At 49.0% G+C, this 16,238-nt stretch overlaps 1 protein-coding gene across 3 annotated transcripts; it reads right to left on the bottom strand.

The window, feature by feature from the left end:
- Positions 1 to 2,775: 2,775 nt before the first annotated feature.
- On the bottom strand, positions 2,776 to 15,988 carry TBC1D21 (TBC1 domain family member 21). 3 transcript variants are annotated; one of them, XM_029238994.1, is made up of 11 exons: positions 15,764 to 15,988; positions 9,001 to 9,108; positions 8,759 to 8,862; positions 7,759 to 7,853; positions 7,137 to 7,247; positions 6,924 to 7,024; positions 5,935 to 6,031; positions 5,483 to 5,583; positions 4,090 to 4,206; positions 3,317 to 3,400; positions 2,872 to 2,933 (listed from the first exon to the last, which is right to left on the bottom strand). In XM_029238994.1, exons 1-11 carry the CDS (start codon positions 15,821 to 15,823, stop codon positions 2,901 to 2,903), a joined length of 1,011 nt encoding a protein of 336 aa, XP_029094827.1. In that variant the 5' UTR covers positions 15,824 to 15,988; the 3' UTR covers positions 2,872 to 2,900. The 3 variants fall into 3 exon arrangements, with proteins under 3 accessions (XP_029094829.1, XP_029094827.1, XP_029094828.1); XM_029238996.1 differs by lacking the exon at positions 7,137 to 7,247 and having other exon boundaries at positions 2,776 to 2,933; positions 15,764 to 15,969; XM_029238995.1 differs by lacking the exon at positions 9,001 to 9,108 and having other exon boundaries at positions 15,764 to 15,969.
- Positions 15,989 to 16,238: the final 250 nt, after the last annotated feature.

Genomic DNA, 16,238 nt, shown 5'->3' with positions numbered 1-16,238 from the left:
TTATGTTTAGGTCTTGCTCATTGGAAGCGTGTAGACACTAGTCTTTCCAGAATGAATTTATCTCTATTTTCATCTCCACCATGACTGCCGTCACCACCAACCCCATCACCAATATCAATACAGAGATGGCCATTGTAGGCAGTTTTTGTTAACTGAATGAAAGCCAGCACTACTGTCACCACCACTGACATCTTCATCTCCACCACTGCTGGAATTGAATCACCACTACCACCGCCTCCACCATCGTCAGTGACATCGCACGTCTACCACCAACCCCCCCCACCACTGACACCAATAACATCACTAACAACCACCGTTATCATCAACATCCCCACCATCATCACCACAACTGATATTGTCACCTCTGCCACCAACACTACAGCACCGTTGATATCACCTTCACCACCACCACCACCACTGTCACTATTGCCCTCACTGACATCATGACCACAGTCATTCACCACCATCGTTAGCAACATCACAACTCCTCCCGCCCACCATCGTCCTCACAACCATCATGCTTGAATCCCCGCCATTGTCACTGGCATCACCACCACCACCGCTAATTTCTATCTTCTCTCCTAGAACCATGTTCCTTTCCTTCAGAGCACAAAAGGAATGTGCAATTATACATTCTTTAAGCTGATTACCTGGTTCCCACTCAACTATATGTGTCATGGAAGCAGGGACTGCGTCCCTCTCCCCCACTGTGGAATTCTCTGTGCCTGCACAGTGGGTAACTTCACAGTAAGGACTCCGTAAATGTCTATTGAATTAACAAATTATTTAGACCGGCACAGTCTCTACACTGAAGGGAACTTAGTCTCTAGGATTTGAATGCTTCCCATAGTTCTATCTCAGGACTGGACCTTACTAGAGAAAAATAACACTGGGTGATAAAAGTGATCAACTAAGAGGGGAGAAGTCTGTGCTGGCTCCGTGATACACCCAGCAGTGTGGGAAGATCCTAATCTACAGTCCACCAGCTGGGAGCACAGCAGATGAGCTGAGAGATGTTCGGCTCCTCTGAGATCTTTATTTCCATCACTATGTCACCTGGAATTTATCTGAACCTGGATCGATTCAGTGTCAAGACTTAATCCAGTTCATCTTTAAGAGCAACAGAGGTTTTCAAACATGCTCCCAGTAGGCCAGAGCTTCCTTGAAGGTACCTTGGAGAAAATGATGACCTTCAAGAAGGGGTCTGAGGGGGGTCACAGAGAGGAGGACTCTGGGCTTCCCACCCAAACTTCAACCATTGGGCTCCTGGTATAGATTTTGTAACAATGATGCTCCAATGATTTTAAAATCAGGTTTGAAAACCTTTGGCCTAGAAGGTGAGTGTTTGAATTGTTTAGTTTTGGAATAGATGTTTGGCATTGCGTGTATGTCCCAACCAAAAGTCATAAGCTAACTAATGCCACCAGGCCAAAAGAAGCATTAGAAAATGCACACCGATGTTTCTATGGACGCTTCTCCTCCCAAGGCCACAGCTCATCGAGATGTCTTTTATTCTGGTTCTTCGGTAAACTGGAAACACAATTTTGTTCTTAGAGAACTGTATTCCATGCAGGAACCCTTGTTTAAATAAACTGTCTTGGGAACAGAAGCCTAAGGAGAAGCACAGTATATGAATTTACCCATGTGCCTTCCTGCCCAGCAAACGCTGGCTCTCTAGCCATGCAGAAAAGACCCTGGTGGGGGGAACAGGACCCCATTCTTCCGAGTAACCCCCTCCAGCAGAAACACAGCAGCCAAGAGACTCAGAGTCAGCCAGGGATGGGAGATTGTCACCTGAGGGGAAGGAGACCAGACACTAATTGGGGACATAGTGCCTTTCCAGTGATGGTCACTGAGAGTGACAGGGCGGGAGCAGGAGAGTGAGAAGGATGGTTGTGCCTCACCCCCAAGGGCCAGGTCCACAGCAAAACAACAGATCCCTCCCCCACATCCATCAGCCCCCTCTGAAAAAGTGTAGCCACTGGGCAGGGCTCTGCATGTGTGTGTGTGTGTGTGTGTGTGCGTGTATACACACTTGCCAAGCAGCTATGGGGATGGGGGCACCTGGCCAGCCCCCTGTCTCTCTGTTGGTTCAGCCCCTTCTGGCCAACCTTCATGTCTGTCTTCAGGGTACCCCTCAGAGCATGTGCAGGCAGGGCGGGGGGCCCGGGGCTGGGGCACAGTCTGGGGAGAGCGGGTGGCAGGCACCGCTGCTCCAGGGAGAGTCTGCACTGCCCGAGTCAGGGAAAAGATGGCATTCTCTGGAGAGATTAAGTCTGCAAAAGAGAGTTTAGTTTGAGGCGGTATCCAGGCTGAGAAATGAAGGTACAATTGTGAGGGGGCTTTGAAACCAGGAGGGGAGTCGCTTGCTAGCCAGAGATTTGGGCTGTGACCTTCCACAGATTGCTGGGGAGGCTCTGGAAAAACAATGTCACGTGAGACTGGTACCTTGGGAGTAAGGGGAGCCATGGGGTCGGGCCCACCTCTCCGGACCAGGGATAGAGCAAGCTTGTTAGACACGTCCATTCCTTCCACAGGAGGCAGCCGGCTCTCAAGGTCGGTTATACCCTCAACCATTTGTTTCCTGGTGCAGAACCACTGCAGCCTTGGAAAGCCCTCAGCCACTGAGGGATGGCTGACCAGCACAATCTCCTCCCAGTGTGTGCCCTCTCTCTAGCCCTCGCAATCTCTCGTCTCGTTAAACAATCCTGTCTCTGCTCTTATGCGCCCCCCCGGGAAACACACTGCTTACCATGAACCATGACTCCAGGAGGCTGTTGCTGTCACAGCTGTATTACCTACACCCTCACCCGAACGCCCCATCGGACTTGATCCTGACCTCGCGGCTGAAGCACCACCTCATTCTGTCTGTTGAGGGCGTCTGTCCCTTGTGAGTATCCTCAGAGAAAGAAATCCTTTAATGGCTGAGGAACCTGGGGGAGAGGAAGGTTCCGGCAGGTAGAGGCAGACAGACATTGGTCTGTCGCTCTCATTCTTCACTTCATTCAGCCAGTGACATTCTCCTGAGCCCCTGGGTGCCCCGCCCTGTGCCCAGATCTGCCGGGATGGACGCAGGGAACGAGGGAAGAGGGCCATGTTCTCGGGAAGCACAGTCTATCTACTTGGGGAGGCAGGAGTTACACAGGCAAACCTGTGAGAAGTCCATGCAGAGCAAGCCCTGTGGGTTGGTGGCAGAGAACATAGCACAAGCTGTGTCCCTGAAGTTGAATACACCTGCCATGGGCTGGGCTTGGGAGACTGGGGAGGGCTTCTTGGAGGAGGAAGGGAAGGAGGACAAGTAATCGGGGTAACTTACATCCTTTTGGACGAGCTCCGCGTAGGCTGTGCAGGCAGCGGAGATCAGCTCAGCAACATCAAGGTCTATGAGGTTGTTGCACGCCTGTGTGCCGGGAGAAGGTGGGGCGGAATCAGGTCTCCCCGGGCACAGGCAGCGACCTGACGCTTCAAGGGGACAAGACCGCTGCTCACGGCAGTCACTGGGGCCAGCTGATCGCCCCCACCACCAGCTTGGCACACTGCCTGAAATTGTACCAATGGAATTTTCTCTATTGGGAAGATGGTAAATGCAGTTTTCATTCTGGGCTCTAGGGAGTCCTGGGGTTCCACCGAGCGTTTCATGGGCTTCTAGGAGGACTCATTTTATGATTGGGGTGCTCTCTAAGATGTTTTTGACAAAGCCTTCAGCTGCTTTTTAGAATTGTTGGAAAACGCCAGGTCTTTTGTCACAGGAGGACGCTAGGGCCAAAGAGTTAACTGTCAGTCTGTCAAGCCTAAAGCTTAAGAACTGTTCAGGGCCTCAGTTTCCCCATTTGCTGAACACGGGTGATGATGATGGTGAGCGTTATGGCCCCTCTGTGTCAGGCTTGTCATGAGGCTTAAACAAGCTGTTCTCTAAAAGCACACAGCGCAGTGTTCGGGGTATGTCAGTCTCGTCACTATTCCTGCCCAGGGGCAAAGGGGCCACTGGAGTCCAGGGCCCCCGACCCAGGGGCCTTCACCAGGGATGGTGTGGGTGTCGGGGGCCTCCAGGAGCCGGCGGGGCCGGGCCGGGCCCGAGGGTGCTCTCACCAGGAGGATGTCGTCGCCTGTCATGCTCTCCTGCAGAACCTGCTTGCGTACCATCTGCAGCATGCTGTAGGCCACCAGCACCTGGAAGTTCCTGCAGGGCTTCCCCGTCAGCAGGACCTGCAGAGGTGGGCGAGCCTCAGCCTGGCCTGTGGCCTGACACTGCAGACGCCTATGGGATGGTGCGGTACCCACCAACCACGTGGCCCCGTCCATCACGTCTGGGCCTTGCTGCCGACCTGCTCATTCATTCAGTCATTCGTTCACTCAACCTCTGGGGTTCTAGGCATGGTGCTTGCTGTTGGGGGACTCAGAGAAAAAGCCTTCAGGGAATTCACTAGAGAGAGGGAGGGAGGAGGGAGAGAGAATGAGGGAGGGAAGAAGGGAAGGAGGGAGAGAGCAAGACAGAAGGCAGGAGAGGGAGAGAGAGAGAGGGAGAATGTCAAGAATGACTGGGTAACTCTCTGTAGCATTTTTTTTTTTTTTTTTTTTTTTTGCGGTACCGGGCCTCTCACTGTGTGGCCTCTCCCGTTGCGGAGCACAGGCTCCGGACGCACAGGCTCAGCGGCCATGGCTCACGGGCCCAGCCGCTCTGCGGCATGTGGGATCTTCCCGGACCGGGACACGAACCCATGTCCCCTGCATCGGCAGGCGGACTCTCAACCACTGCGCCACCAGGGAAGCCCTCTCTGTAGCATTTGAATGGAGCTTTGGCAAAGCAACAGTTGATGGAAAGTCAACAATCCAGGGGTGTCACCAAAGGCCTGGCAGTGGTCATGGACTTGAGCATGGAGACCAGCAGGCCAGGAGGGAGGGGTGAGGTGGGGGGAGTTGATTTCTGAGGCACTGAATGTCAGGCTGAGCGGTGGGCCGGATCCTGCAGGCAGTGGCAGCCACTGGGCAGGGCAGTGATGGGCGGTGGGCCTGTTCCCGGGGAGGTTCATCTGCTGATGCCCCAGAGACTAGGGTCAAATAACTGCAGGTGCGACCTGTCCTTGGGGGCCCCTCCTTCTCCAGAAGTCAGGGCTCGGAAGAAGTGGGTGCTCAGGTGGAGGGGAAGGCCGAGGAAGAGGTGGCTGGGAAAGTGAGAGCAGAGTGAGGCCCCTTGCACAGGCAGGGTGGCAGGGAAGCTGAACGCAGGCCAGGCTTCCACTGCACAGGCCGCGAGGCCCCTCCTGCCTGCGCTGCCCTGAGAAGGTACAGTGGTGGGATTAGATGGACAGATGGACCAACTGATGCTCTGTCATCTCCCAACAGGGCGGAAGCAGGCTCAGTGGCCCAATAAATCCCAGTGAACTCCATCCAAAGCCAGCAATCAAGGGAGGCAAGGAAAAGGGCTTCCCTGCCACCTGCCCTAGGGGTAGGATCTATCCTCTGTCCCAGAGGAACGCCTCACCTCCCAGAGCCTCCAGACGTCGTCGAAGGACTTGAAGGCACGTTGAAAGTAGAGGCAGAACCAGGGGAAGAGGGACTGCACGGCCCCCGCACCCTTCCCTTCTGTGGGGAGAGAAGCAGGGTGCCAGCCAGGGGGCCATGGTCAGGGGAACAGGAGATAAAGCAAAGACAGACAGATGAGGCCAAACAACTGAGCACATAAACACACTGGGAAATACAAAAACCTGGGCTGTCACTTTTCCATCTGCCCTTGGAGACTGTTTGGGGTGGATTTTCAACTGTCCAGATTTCAACCCCATCCAGATGAACCCTCTCGCTGGGGCCCAAAGAAAAGACCAAATGACCTTGCTCCCTCTCACATGATTGGGCGCCACTGCCTCGGACTGGGTCCCGGCCCCCTCCCACGCCTGCCCTGGTTGGAGGACATGTAAGATGGCAGAGGGGCGCACTCACTTAGGTGCTCAGCAAACACGGGGTCCAGGATGTTGATCACGTTGTTGAGCATGCCGAGGTTCTTGCCCACCCCAATGCTGATGACACAGCTGTGCTCCTGGGAAAGATGGGTGGGAGGGAGGGAACCCCTTGAAAGCGTCAGAAGAGTCCATCTTGCTTCATCAACTCCCCAATTCTGGAGGCCCTGTGCGTGTCTGGCTCTGGGCCGGGCACGTGTCTCTGTATGAGTCTGAGTGTCAGTGTATGTGTGTTTGCAAACACACATCATGTCTGTGTCTGGTGTCTGTGGTGTGTGTGTGTGTGTGTGTGTGTGTGTGTGTGTGTGTATGGTGGGCATGTGGAGATGTCTCAGGGGTGGCTCACAATGCAGTGAGACCAGTTATTCCTCCAGACACATGCCCTGGGTCTAGACCAATCAGGACAAGGAAAGAGCAGTGTGCACATTGTTGCAGGGATGGAGAGAGGGATGGGGGTGGGTTCTCACAGCTCATGAGGAAAGGCTTTCCAGAAAGGGAGTAATGGCGGGCAGCACCTGCAAAAGCCCTCCACCTCACAGTGTGCGGGGTGCCCTGGGGGGCCGGATGCAGGTCATGTGAAGGTAACTGTGGGAGACAAGACTGAAGACAGAGCTTTGAATGTCTGGCTGTGGTTTCTGGAGGCTGTGGGGAGCCGTGGAGGATTTGCAGAAGCAGAGCCATGTTTTGGGAGGGGAATGCCGGGAGAAAGGTGGGCCTCACTGGGCCTTGCCAAACCTTTCAAGGTTTGACAAGAGCTGGACCCAGAGCATCATTACCCACCTTCTCAGTTCCAATGCTTGCCACCCCCCAACCAGAACACACCCCACCGGGGTTGGCATTGTCCTTCCATGGGAAAAGCTCCTTTGGGACTCAGAGGGCTGCTTCAGGGCTGGAGGAAATGGCTGGGGCTGCCGAACCTCAAGGGGTCGTTTGAGGAATGGGGGTGGTCCCTAAGCCAGGCTCAGCTCTCACCGTTTTCTGCAGGAAGAACTGGAAAAGCCAGAAGGTCTCATGGTCATGTTCCACCATCAGCTGGAAAAGCATCACCATCTCATGGAAGCCCTGCTGGTACTCTGGGGTGGAGGGGAGCCAGTGAGGAGAGGCGGAGCCTGGGCTTGGACAGACCCTATCCCAGGGAGGGGTTGAGAAGAGGGGGCTGAAGGGAGACCCAGCCCTCTGGCGCACCTGCCTGGGTGTTGCAGACGTAACTCAGGAGGAGGATCTTCTCCAGTCTCTTCTTATCAATAAGGACATTGCCCAGGGGGTCTTTGTCATAGAGTTTCTGGATGTCGTATGCTAGGTGGGGGGCAAGGGATGGTGAGGCACCAGATCACCTCCAGCAGAAGGTCCATGGGTGAGTTTATTCCCCTCATTCCAAGAGGCTAGGACCCAGGACATCCTGGGAAGGGGGCCATGAAATAGGTACATCAGCCCACCAGGCTTTGCCTCTCACCACAACCTGAGCTGCCTGGGCTTTTTCCCACCTCCAAATATTTGACCAGGCTGTACCCTTTGCCAGGGATGTCCCACCCCCCCACCAACTATAATTCAACCTAGTTCAAGGCCAAGGGGGGAAGAGATGTAGACAAACAGCAGAAACAACATACACCCAGGGATACACAGTGCTGGGCATCTAGGGGCAGCCAGTAGAGCCAGGCGGACAGACTAACCAAGGTTTAGCTGGCAAAATTCCTGGCACATGTCAAGGCAGCTCCCAGGAACCAGCGCACAGATGTGACTGAGGTGGTGCAGGGATGACCTCCAACCCTTCCCTAGGGCCCAGCACAGCCCACCCTCCTTGGCTCACCGATGTTATTCCGAGTCTCTATGAAGTTCCGGTGCAGGTTTTCCAGAAGGGGCTGAATCTTCTCGTACATCTGGCATAAGGCCTCGTAGTTCTTCCTGTGAGAACGGAACTGAGGCTGAACGAGGCAGCCTTCCCCTCCAGGCCAGTCGGGGTAAGCCTGAGCAGTGCCCCCACCCAGGCAGTGCCTGCTACCTGTGCTGCCTCCCCTCTCCCCGCCTCTGCCAGCCCTAACCATCATCTGATGTCTGCCTGGAGTGCAGCGGGGTGACAGGTTTAGCCTCTGGCTCTGCAGTCTGACCACTGCACCTGGATCCTGGATCCACAACTTAAGTACTGGGTGTCTGCCACTAGGGTCAAGACTTGGGGATATCACCAGCCCTCTCTAAGCCTCAGTTTCCTTGTCTGTAGAATGGGGCTAACACTAGCACCTATGCCTCAGAATTAGAAGGACTGGATGAAGCAATGTTTTGTGCCCATCATTAGAATGAGCTTAGGTGGTGTCGTGGGTTGAATGGTGACCCCCAAAGATAAGTCCATGCCCTAACCCCTGGAACCTGTGAATATGACCTTATTTGGGAAAAGGGTCTTTGCAGGTGTATTTAACTGAAGGATCTTCAGTTAAATACTGTGTTAAAGTTAAATCTTTAACTGTGAATCTTCTCCACCTCAAGAAGGCTGCACAGGCCTAGGGATGGCTGGGCTGGGCTGAGCTGGGCGGTGGGGGAAGGACAGCTGGGAGGTGCTGGGATCCAGCTCAAGTCAGCAGAGTGAGGACTGGTAAACATGGCCGGGCTGGGGTGCGGGGTTGGGAGTGGGGATGGGGGAAGGTACCGATGCCCCCTGTATGTGGGCCCCGAGTCGGCAGAGCCGGGGGGGTTTTGTCTCTTGGAAAGAGAAGTCCATTTGAAGGAAGAAGCCTGAACCTACCAGGCTGGGGTGGGCACCCCCTCCCACCTGCACCGCCAGCCACCCTCCCCTGACAGGATCTGAAACGTTCTACCTCCTTGTGCTGTCCACCATGAGCCGCTCATCCTGGGAACTCTGCCATGAGTAGTAGCCCGTAAGGAATTTCCAGGCTTCCGTCCTCATGAAGGGGTGCAGACCCTGGGGAGGGGTGGAGGTTAGAGGTCGTGGGCCTTCCAGATGCTTGCCAAAAGGGCCCCTCCCAATGCCATGATTGTCCCCTTGCCTGCCCATGTCCCCCAGTTCCAGGGTGAGGCCAAGGGTAGCTGAGGACCATACCCTTTCCAGGATGTTAACACAAATGAAGTCTCGTGACTTGGCCAAGTGACCGTTCTCGTCAAAGAAGCCATCCCATTCCGTCTTGTCAATGGGTGGTTTTCTCTTCACCTGCCAAGGACAACCACCTCAGCCCTCTGTTAGGAACCTTTGGCTTTTCTTTAAGTGTGATTTTTAAGTGATATACTCTGGATTTTGCAATGTGAATCAAAGTTCACAGCCTCTGACTCACTTTTGGAAATTTATCCTGAGGAAATTACTGAAAATATATAGAAAAACGCTGTATGCACAGTCATTTTCATTGCACACTACTTACCAAAATGAAAAATGCAAGCACTCTCTAACTGTTGTGCAATAAGGGAATAGATAAGTAAACTATGGTTTATATGCTTAATGGAATATTGTGAGGCATTTAAATTGATGCTTACAAGGAAAGAATAATAATCTGGGAAAATACAAATGTTAACGGACAAAAAGCAGAAAACAAAACTGTGTATTCAGTATCTACTCTCTCTGTGTACTATACTCCATACATCTGTTACATATTATTAAAGCTTCACATTATATACTCTTAGAGTGAATTAACCGCTATAAAAATCCTGTTAGGGGGCTTCCCTGGTGGCGCAGTGGTTGAGGGTCCGCCTGCCGATGCAGGGGACACGGGTTCGTGCCCTGGTCCGGGAGGATCCCACATGCCGCGGAGCGGCTGGGCCCGTGGGCTATGGCCGCTGAGCCTGCGCGTCTGGAGTCTGTGCTCCGCAGCGGGAGAGGCCACAACAGTGAGAGGCCCGCGTACCGGAAAAAAAAAAATCCTGTTAGAAAAAAACCCTGAGAAAACCCACCTAAAAACAAAACAGTGATTATCTTTGAGTGATGGGATTATAAGTAATTTTCCCCTTTTTCTTATATTTTCAAACTTTTCTATAATAATATATACTGCTTTGATAATGGAAAAATATAAAACAAGCACTAATTAAACACATCCATGAGTTCCATTTTAGCTTTCCTAAAAGAGTAGAACAATGCATCACAAGGAATGGTTTCTGGTTTACATCAGGGGTGTGTGTGTGTGTGTGTGTGTGTGTGTGTGTGTGTGTGTGTCAGGGGAAAGTGAGTGCAATGCATACAAAGTAATTTAAAATGCTCATAAAACAATAATTAGGAGTTGAATTCCTGTTGGAACAGGGGAAGATTCCTAGGAGTCTTGTATTGGAGAGAATATCTTGAAATGTCACATAGCAGACTTGAAAGTGTGCTGATGGACAGAGGATGGCAGGTGACTAGACATATCTGATGTATATAACACCCAACTTCCCATTAATATATACCTGAGTGTGCACATGTGTGACTCAAATTTAAATTTGCATACGAGTCACCTGAGGATCTTCTTTAAACGCAGATTTTAACTCAGAAGGTTTGGAGTGGGGCCCAAGATGACACATTTCTAACAAGCTCCCAGGGGATTGCTGAGGCTGGTCCACTGACCACATGTGTAGAAAGGTGTTAGAAGTAAAACAGCACTGGAAATTAAAAATTCGAGCCCACAGGCCCAAATTGGGGATAATTTCCACTAACTCCATGTTCTATTGGGATGGACTGAGCAATACGCTTTAATGACTCATACATGCTCCATCTTCTGAACCAAAATAGGACATATGGGCCCTAGAAGGTACAAAAAATCTTGGCCTTCGCCTAACTTGGGAAGCAGGGTCTGCCCTGATGCCATGTCCCGACTGCATAGGCACTGTCACCTGAGCTGAGCAGAGCCAGGCTTCTGCCCCCCTGACAGCCATCATGATCTCCCAACCTATACTCAGAGGCTGCAACACTCTGCAGGAAGTAGAAGGGAACAGGCAGAGCGGGGCTGTGTCCTGGGATCCTTCATTGTAAAAGGGAATGCATGAACTTTAGGAATACATTGCCTTATGAATTTTAGTCAATTGATCAATTTCTACAATAAAGACAGTTGTGATTTTGATGGGGATTGCATTGAACCTATAGATCAATTTGGGAAAATTGATAACACTATTGAATCTTCTGACCCATGAACACAGTATATTTCTGCATTTATTTAGGTCTTCTTTAATTTCTTTCAGCAATGTTTTGTGGGTTTTGGCGTGTAGGTTATTCATGTATTTTGTCAGATTTATCCCTAAATGTCTCATTTTGGGGGATGCTACTGTAAAAGTGTTATTTTTAAACTTTCAACTGCCAACTCTTCATTGCTAGTACATACAGATACAGTGGATTTTTATGTATTGATCTTGTATCCTACGACCTTGCTAACCTCACTTATTAGTCCTAGTAGCTTTTTTGGGGTATCCATAGGATTTGTTACATAGGCCAATGATCAGCAATCTACAACCCATGGGCCAAATCAGGCCTCTAATCTGTTTTTTTAAATAAAGTTTTATTGGCACACAGCCATGCCCATTCACTCATTTGTTGTCTATGGCTGGTTTCATGCTACAATGGCAGAGTTAAGTAGTTACAACAGAGATGTATGGCACACAAAGACTAAAGTACTTACTATCTTGACCTTTACAGAAAAAGTTTGCTAACCCTGACATAGATGATCATGTTATCTGTGAATAAAGGCAGTTTCACTTCTTCCTTTCCAGGCTGGATGCCTTTTATTTCTTTTTCATGTTTTATGCACTGGCAAGAACTTCAAGGGCAATGTCGAATAAAAGTGGTGAGAGCAGACATCTTTGCTTTGTTCCTAATCTTAGAGGAAAAGCATTCAGGCTTTCATGATTCTGTATGATGTTAACCATAGGCTTTTTGTAGATGCCCTTTATCAGGTTGAGGAAGTTCCCTTCTCTTCCTAATTTGCTGAGAGTTTTTATCAGGGATGGATGTTCTGCATTTACTGAGATGATCATATGGTTTTTCTTTCTGTAGTTTGCTAAAATGGTAAATTATATTGAATTATTCTGAATGTTAAATCATTCCTTGGATAAACCGCACTGGTGATGTATTATCCTTTTAATTTTTTTAATTTTAATTAATTTTAATTAAATTTATTTTTTGCTGTGTTGGGTCTTTGTTGCTGAGCGTGGGCTTTCTCTAGTTGTGGCGAGCGGGGGCTACTCTTCGTCGTGGTACGTGGGCTTCTCATTGCGGTGGCTTCTCTTGTTGCGGAGCACGGGCTCTCGAGCACAGGCTCAGTAGTTGTGGCGCACGGGCTTCGTTGCTCTGTGGCATGTGGGATCTTCCGAACCAGGATTCCAACCTGTGTCCCCTGCATTGGAAGGCAAATTCTTATCCACTGTGCCACGAGGGAAGCCCCTGTATTATCCTTTTTAGACATCATTGGCTATTATTTACTACAGTTTTATTTAGGATTTTTGCATCATTGTTCATGAGAGATATTGGCCTATAATTTTGTTTTCTTGTAATGTCTTTGATTTTGGCATCAGGGTAATGTTGGCCTCATAGAATAAGTAGGGATGTATTCCGGCTTTTCAATTTCTTAGAATAGTTTGTATAGAGTTAGTATTATTTCTTTCTTCAGAATTTGGTATAACTCACCAGTGAAGCCATCTAGGCCTGGAGTATTCTTTGTGGAAAGATTATTAACTACAAATTCAATTTTTTATTAGATTGAAGGATAGTGTCAGAAGAAATTGTTTTATTTTTTACTTTTAAAATTAGAGATTTATAAGAATAGGACATTATCCTTTTAATTCACTTTATTATTTTTTATTTTACTTTTTTGGCTGTGCTTCACTGCATGATGGATCTTAGGCATGCAGGATCTTAATTCCCCGACCAGGGATCGAACCATGCCCCCTGCAGTGGAAGCGCGGAGTCTTAACCGCTGGACCACGAGGAAAGTCCCTCAAATTTACTTTAAAAAATAAAAACAAACCATACAGGAAACAACAAGGAATCAATAAACGCATAAAGCATAAAAATGATAGAAATCCAAAGAAATCGATTATGGAAATAAATGCTTAAATTCTCTTATTAGTTGTAAACATTTAAAAAGCACTGATGATAGTCTAAGCACTTTATATTTACCAACCTTCTAATCTTCACAGCCACCTATGAGGTAGGAGAGGTTGTTACACTGTTTTATATATTGGGGAACCAGAGCCCTAGAGGGTTAATTAGTATATTTGAAGTCGTACAGTAAATATCAGAGCTGAGATTTGAACCCTGAGCTGTTTAGTTGCAAGAGTCAGGGAGCTTAACCCCAACGCCATGCCACCAGGGAGTGTAAAAGGCAAGAAATTTCAGTTTGAGTAAAAAATATACGCCCTACATACGCTGTTAACAAAAGGTATACCTTAAAATTAAATGCCATGGAAAGATTAAAAAATAAGTGATGAACAAAGTTATGAAAAAAGGGTTGAACACAATGAAAGTGGCAAAGTAATCAAAGTACTATGCACAGGACACCGTAATAAAAGATACGGCATCAACATAATAAGGCAGAGGTAATCGGAAACATCGCAAGAAGACATCTGTTGAGTGCTCGGACAATTTGCATTACTAAACCTCTACCTGCAACAATTGGCCGCCTGCCTACTTTGCCATGGCTGAATTTGTTTATAAAAAGCCACTGACTTCTCCTTCCAGCAAACTCCACTTCTCTCTGCCCAGCCACTTCCCTGAATCTCCCCACACCCGAGCAATCTACGGGCCACTCACCAGAGCATTTAAGACATTTGCTAGCAAGCAAAGGACAAGCACAAAAAGCCTGACCACCTGCAGAGGGCTACAGTGGTGTGTGTGTGTAGGAATTTCCACAGGAAGTCCCCTTCCTCTCTTCACCAGTACATCCACACCTCCTGTCTATGCCTAAGATCCGTCACGCAGTGCAGCGCGGCCAAAAAAAATTAAAAAAAAATAATAAAGTGAATAGAATCTGTATCTGGGGTCCTTCAAAGTAAAGGAGGTGGTCATCTCAATGGCCACTCAAATCCATCTTCATCCTCCTATATTCCTCCATTCCTTGCTCCGCCAACCTATTAACACCCTGCCCACAATCTGGGTACAATGACCTAGTCGTCCAGGAGGAGACCCTGGTAGTCCTTGAGGTGCTGGGTACTCTTCAGCTCTGCAGTAGCGCCTTTCCTAGTCCCCTGGGAAGGGTACTGCTAGGTAGGGCAGGTGTGGAAATCTCCTCCCACCTTTGTGGTGTGCCTAAGCATGTTAAAGCTCTCCACGGGCAAACCTGGGGAAAGCGTGGCCATGCTTCCTCTGGAAAAGGGGTCCAGAAGTGGGAGCCTTAAATGGTTCAGCCTCTCTAACAGCTGCTAGCAGCCTTGGCTACAGGCATACATCTTTCTACTCTCCTTCCCCCTCTGCATCACTGGGTTTAAGAATTTTCTCCAGTATTTGTTAGTAAAATAAGAAAGCCACTGGAGGATAAGGAAAACTTTCTATGAGGGTTTTTGATGCTGTGTTCCTCTGAATACTCATAGCAACAGAGCCCTCAATAAAGCCTGAGTTCATCTGAGGGACAAGACATACTCCCAACAGTAACCATGTCAGTGATTCTTACCAAGGGGAGAGGGTGTGGCCCAAGGAGGGCAGGCATATTAATAGTAGAAAGCTTGGGGAGGATGTGTGCAACTTGAAAGTTATCTGGGTGATTATTAGCAACCCAGGTGTGGAGGGTGTATCATCAATATAGCATAGTTATCCTAAAAATAGCTTAAAACAATAGTGGTTCTCAAAGTTAGCTGCACGTCAGAATCACCCAGAGGGCTTGTTAAACCGCAGATTGATGGGCCCCATCCCCAGAGTTTCCGGTTCAGAAGATCTGGGGCTCAAGAATCTGCATTTCTTACAAGTCCCCATTTGATGTTGAGGCTGCAGACTCAGGCCCCACTCTTGGAGAATCACTGATTTAGAAGATGGACTCCGTAGTTTGGGTTTAAATACCAGCTCTGTCACTTACTAGCTGTGGGCCTGTAGGCAAGTTGCTTAGTCCCTCGGCCTCAATTTTCTCATTGTGAAATTTTTCTCAATTTTCTCATTTCTCTCAAAGTGGAGATAATAGCTTCATCCACCTCATAGAGTTATAATGAGACTGACTATAAATAATGCATTTAGAACAGTCATTGTACCTAATAAATGCTATATGACAGTTTGTTATTTTATTTTTATCCTTCTCTAACTTCAGATAAATGAAGAGAGGTATAAAGAAAATTCAACTCAAGGCCTCGTGATAATCTGCAATAGAGCAATAACATTTAAAACTCCGGGAAAGAGAGGCCTGTTTTTCATTTCTGCTTTTTTATGTGTCACTCTCTAAATCACTATGATTAATGAGACTTGAGATTGGTTAAGGTCATTATAATTAGTTACTATGATTTTGAAAAATATACTGTGTAGAAAATTTTATGACTGAGGCTGAATTCAAATGAATAGTGTATCATTAATCGGACATGGAACCGCCTACTAACAAAAGCATTACTGCCACCTGGTGGCAGCATACCAAAATTGTTGGCAAAAGCACCATGGAAAATTTATCGGCATCTTTAAGACAACTTGCAGACCTAGACTCATTAAAGTTAGAATGTCACATACGGGGAAAAAGTAACACTGGCTTAGATAGAAGGGTAAAAACGAACCTGTGTTTTTCAGTCCTATTGTCTGTAATGATGGTGAGACCAAGGTTTAACCTACCCTGCTCCACTTTCGAGGCCAGCTCAGGGTTCTAGTCCTTCCTACCCAACAGGGGAAAATGGCCCTAATGCAAACCAGAGGTTGGGGAGGGAGGGCCTCAGAGCTGATGAAGAACACCCACCAGGATGAAGGAGGCCGACTGCCTGGCAGAGAGGCTGTTTTCAGGAGAGAGGGTGGTCATGGCCCCTGCTAGCTCTCTTCAAAGTAGCCTCTGACCAGAGCTCACTTGGAGCCCTAAGTGATGCTTTAATTACGCAGGGGAAGGTGATCTTCCTATGTGTTGCATCCCCAGGAGGAACTGGGCCTATTCTGACCTCTCATACTTGAACAGAGCCAGCCACTGTGTGTCACAAAGCCCCTGGAATCCTCATCACAATGACCTTGGAACATGGGAGCACTCAGCTTTAGAGGTTAAGACACACCCAAGAACCAAGGGGACTAAACCTCCCAGTCACCCAGGAAAACTATAGTCCTTACAGGATGTGCAGTGGGGGTTGGGATCAGAGGACATCAGGGTGCTGGGCTGGTCAGGGAGGGCTTCCTGGAAGAGGTGAACCAGGAAACCTTTCTCTCTATCTGGGGATCTCCCTCCTCTG

This window comes from Monodon monoceros, unplaced genomic scaffold, assembly GCF_005190385.1.
Source record: "Monodon monoceros isolate NGI ecotype Baffin Bay Population unplaced genomic scaffold, NGI_Narwhal_1 Super_Scaffold_21, whole genome shotgun sequence".
NCBI lineage: Eukaryota > Metazoa > Chordata > Mammalia > Artiodactyla > Monodontidae > Monodon > Monodon monoceros.
Note: the sequence above shows the minus strand (reverse complement) of the source record. Positions and strands in the feature narration are given on the sequence as shown.

Excerpts from the sequence above, each read along its gene's own strand:
- TBC1D21 (XM_029238994.1), bottom strand. The coding sequence starts at position 15,823 with ATGACCACCCTCTCTCCTGAAAACAGCCTCTCTGCCAGGCAGTCGGCC. Across the intron at positions 8,863-9,000 it reads GTGTTAACATCCTGGAAAGG|GGTCTGCACCCCTTCATGAG; the intron begins GTATGGTCCTCA and ends ACCCCTCCCCAG. Across the intron at positions 4,207-5,482 it reads ACGTCTGGAGGCTCTGGGAG|GTCCTGCTGACGGGGAAGCC; the intron begins GTGAGGCGTTCC and ends CCACCTCTGCAG.